Raw genomic sequence first — 4522 nt, 5'->3', positions numbered from 1 at the left:
ATTATTGTTTAAGATAGCAATTAAATTTTATTGATGTTGTACTATTAAACATAAATATAGTGAAAGAGTAGAACTTCTACTAATAATAATCACCGTAGTCTTCGATTGCGCAAGAGAACTTAAAAAAATCTCTTTTTAAACTAGTAAATTTAATTTTTTAACAATATATTGTCATTTACATTAATATTTAAATCAGCGCATTAAATTTTTCTTTATTATTTTGTTAAAAATACATAAGGAAAGAATTTAAAATTTTACTAAAAGAATCCCTCATTAAAGCATTTAAATATATTAAAAGAGAAAAGGCTGACTCTCGAATCTTCAAATTACAATCACGAAACGCGGAATTGCTGAAATTTAATTTCAGAACCGAAAATGAGAGCATGCGCGCTGAGTGAAATGCGAAACGATGTGCGCAATCGAGAAAAGTCGATAAAAGCCATCTACTCAACACTTCTTTCTCATTTCTCTCGAGACTAGAGCTATTGCGTTTAGTTACCATACTATCCAAGATGTCTGTCTTTGCTTTAGAAATCATCGTCCTCTTTTCGCTGTTCTTTTTAATCTCCTGCCATAATCATGGTCCGCAGAATTTTCAAAATGTGCAAGATCGGGACCATTTGAAACAGCACCTTGATGGCATGGACGCTGACGAGCTAAAGGACGAGGAACTAAGATTCCACTACTTCAATGCTCACGATATTGATGGCAACAAGAAACTGGATGGCTTAGAGATACTTCAGGCATTTACTCACTACCATGCAACTGATCCAACTTCAGATAAACATGAAAATGCAGCGTACTCGGACCTGGAGTTGCAAACAGCCATCGATCCTCTTTTAGTGTCAGCCATAGATAAGAACCAAGATGGCTATTTGGATTATGCGGAGTTTATACAAGCTGAAAAAACTTTGAAGGAGGGCCAAACTTAGTCTCTTATGTACTTAAAGATTATTTCTTCGACTAAGTTGATTAAAAACTTTGAAAAAAGGGTCAAACTTAATTGAACTCTGGAATATATCTAAAGACATTCTTGTGAACATTGTCTTGGTCGAGAATACTGTGATTTTTAAAGTTGATTCTGTTTTGAAATTGACTTTTTAACTGGCAACTTACAAAATTTGACTTTAAAATCGTCGACGTAAGTTGCTTTTTTAGGAGTGGCTTCAAAAGCTAATTTTAAAAAGGTAATATATGCGAAATTATTGATCATATTTTAAGTCCTTGACTAAACAAACTGCACTGTTTTCTCTAAATGTTTAATGTGTTTTATTAGTAAACAAAATTGGATTTTGTGAAATTGAGTGTCTATTATAATTAATTGTAAATGTGTAATTTTATTTGTCTTAATAAACTAGTATACTAAACATTGTTTAATTATTTCTCTATATGAATTTAAGTAAGTTTTTTAACTATAAATAACTGGAGTATCTTTTTAGGTAGTAAGTTTTAATTCTTAACTTTTTATAATTACAAGACAAATGTGTAACTGGTTTAGCTAATGGTGTTAAAACACATCAGCACGTTTTTAATTAAAATTTGTTTAAAAATAAAAATTTGAACTTAGTTATTTCTTCAGTGGTGCTAAATTATATAAACTATGCATGTTAAAGATTTAGCATTAAATTTAAATTTAAAAGAATTTGCTTTAGTTTTACTGTAACAATGTTAAAGAAAACTAATTCTTCTGTTTGATGTTCTGTTTCTAGTTCCTCATTTTAACTATTTTAACGTTACTCTTCTTAAATATCTTAACGAAATTATTTATAGCGAAGAAAACTTTACATATTGGTCGATTTTTATTGGTTAAGCAGAATAGTGTCACCAATTAAGTAAGTATTGTCAAAATAAATGGATTTTTCTTTTACTTTATATATCAGAATGTTTCGAATATTAGTTTCAAGACAATCAGACAGCTCTGTTTAATAAAAATTATGTGTTTCGATGCAAACTTGTAAAATGAAAGCTTTAGTAATTTCATTGTATTTGTAGCAATGGTGATGTTAAATCATGTTAACTGTACAAAAGAAAAAAAAATCTATTTAATAGCACCAGCAATTCAAACTTGTGGAGAGTTCTACACAACTGGATGAAATCTTGAGCGTGCAATTAACGTGTATGAATTTTTAATTTTATTTAGTTTAAAAACTTCGCTACGTGGTTCGGTACTTTAAAAAATAATTCTAAACATAATTTTAAAATATAAAAAATCATCCTTGGACTTTCCTTTGGAAGGAAATCTTATTTCCATTGAAGCAATTTTCAAATCATAAGAGGAACTTTGAAAATATCTTAGAATTTGCATTAATTTTGCTATTTTTTTTCTGAGATAATAAGTCTGTTTAGAAGTTAAAAAGTTAAATTTAAAAGTTAAAAGTTAATTAAGTTTTAAAGTTAGATTTTTTGAGGATTGCATTACATACTGCGGTAGACTTGCCTTAAACACACTGTTCCTAAGAAAGAGTGAAGTTATTAAATCTTCTAATTTACATGTACAGAATGCTATAATTTTTGCTGGAAATTAAATCAAGCCACAAGCGACAATTTAATAGTGAAATATCGAATTTACAATTTGTACTTTAATCTAAAAATGCTTTGAAATGAAAGTTTATTGACGAGAAGTTTGCTCTTATGATCTTATTTGTTCCATGGAAAAAAAAATCGTGGAAGTTTTTACATTTTATTCTTTTATTGACTTAGAATTTTCACTATCGAATTCGATGGTTTTCTCAACTGATACTTTAGAATTAGATAAAGAATTATTCTGGAAAAACTTTATTTATGGAATATTTTAAACATTTAAATTAGGGAACATCTTTTATAATTACATCAAATCTAAAACCAGATTTAGTGCACATTATTACAGAAATGATTATATTTAATGCGCAACATAGAATGCAAGGCATTAAATTATGGGTTTTTATTGTATCACGTTGGGCTACTAAGTTAGGCTACAAAAATACTGTAATATCTGGTCACTAGAAGCTTGAAATTCTTTGAGGCTTATAAAAAAATTTATGAAATAGTAGATTGACGAAATTAAGACGAAAATGACACTTAACGTTATAAATACAAACTCTAAAGCAAGAACGCATGTAATAGATCTGCTTTTAGAGGAAACTTTGAAAATTGCTACGACGAATATTTCATATATAATATCTAGCAGATTTCATATTTAATATATAAATTTTGCTTTTTACTTGCTGTATTTCTTTAGTAATTTCAGTTCCTAGTTAATGTTCAAACTTTTTCAGCAATCCTAGCCTAAATCCGAATTATTAAGTCCCGTAGTCGACTGATCGTAAGGACGCTGTTCCTAGTAGAACACCGAAGTCAAGCAACACTGGTTGCGGTCAGTGTGCCGGTGGGTGACCACTTTGATCGGCCAGTGTAGGGACCGAGGGTGCACGGTATCGGTCCTCGTTAAACTGTTCTGCCATAAAATGCTCGAGCTCGCACGCAGGTCGTCGGGATACCAAAGCAGGGGAGCCGTCCCCTCCGCAGAGGGTCAAAATTGTGATGGCATGCCCTCAGATCATCCTCAGGGATGCTTCCATGATCGTCGCCAATAGCCCATTTTCAGATCTAGTGCCACGTTAATAAAGTGCCTACCTACCCGAATTATTAAAATTGCTAATTAATTCTTATTTTAAGTACTTGTATGCCATTTGTTTAAAAGTGCTTGAGTTTTCCTGTGATTTTGGCTACGAACCAGCAACCTTTCTTATCTTTGGCCACACCAAGGACTGATCGTAGTTGTTGTTGTTGTTGTTAATTTACGTCGCACTAGAGCTGCACAATGGGCTATTGGCGACGGTCTGGGAAACATCCCGGAGGATGATCCGAAGACATGCCATCGCAATTTTGATCCTCTGTGGAGGGGATGGCACCTCCGCTTCGATAGCCCAACGACCTGCGCGCGAAGTCGAGTACTTTACGGTAGCACAGTTTAACGAGGACCAATACCGCACACCCTCGGTCCCTACGCAAACTGATCCAAGTGGTCACCCACCCGCACACTGACCGCAGCCAGTGATGCTTGACTTCGGTGATCTGCTGGGAACCGTGTCTTAACGATCAGTCCACTGCGGGACAAGGACTGATCGTAAGACACGGTTCCCAGTAGAACACTGAAATTAAGCATCACTGGCAGCAGTCAGTGAGCGCGTGGATAATTACTTTGATCACGATGTGAAGGGACCAGTGGTGTACGGTATCAGTCCTTATTTAACTATTTCACTGTAAGGTGAGAAATTCACGTGCAAGTTACCAAAGTGGGGGAGCCCTCCCTCCTGCTGAGAATAAAAATTGTGATGGTATGTCTTTATATCATCCTCAGGGATGTTTCTCAGAACGTCGCACATAGCCCATTGTGCAGCTCTAGTGTGACGTAAAAGAAGAACTACTACTACTACTTATCATTGTACAGCATGTTAGAATCTCCGCCATTCTGTCCATTCATTTATTTACCGGTCTGTTTTAACCTAGTGGTTAAAGAATTGGATTCCGGTTCGGAAGGAAC

The 4522-nt window shown here is 33.9% G+C and overlaps 1 protein-coding gene across 1 annotated transcript; it reads left to right on the top strand.

Moving 5' to 3' along the window:
• Window positions 1-432: 432 nt before the first annotated feature.
• On the top strand, window positions 433-1367 carry LOC147810954 (multiple coagulation factor deficiency protein 2 homolog). Its single transcript, XM_087161081.1, has one exon. It carries the CDS (start codon window positions 513-515, stop codon window positions 930-932), a length of 420 nt encoding a protein of 139 aa, XP_087017207.1. The 5' UTR covers window positions 433-512; the 3' UTR covers window positions 933-1367.
• The last annotated feature ends 3155 nt before the right edge of the window (window positions 1368-4522 follow it).

Source organism: Parasteatoda tepidariorum, chromosome 4 (assembly GCF_982258835.1).
Source record: "Parasteatoda tepidariorum strain Cologne lab strain chromosome 4, Ptep-v5.0, whole genome shotgun sequence".
Lineage (NCBI taxonomy): Eukaryota > Metazoa > Arthropoda > Arachnida > Araneae > Theridiidae > Parasteatoda > Parasteatoda tepidariorum.
The sequence above is the reverse complement of the archived record's forward strand: the minus strand, read 5'-3'. Positions and strand labels throughout refer to the sequence as shown.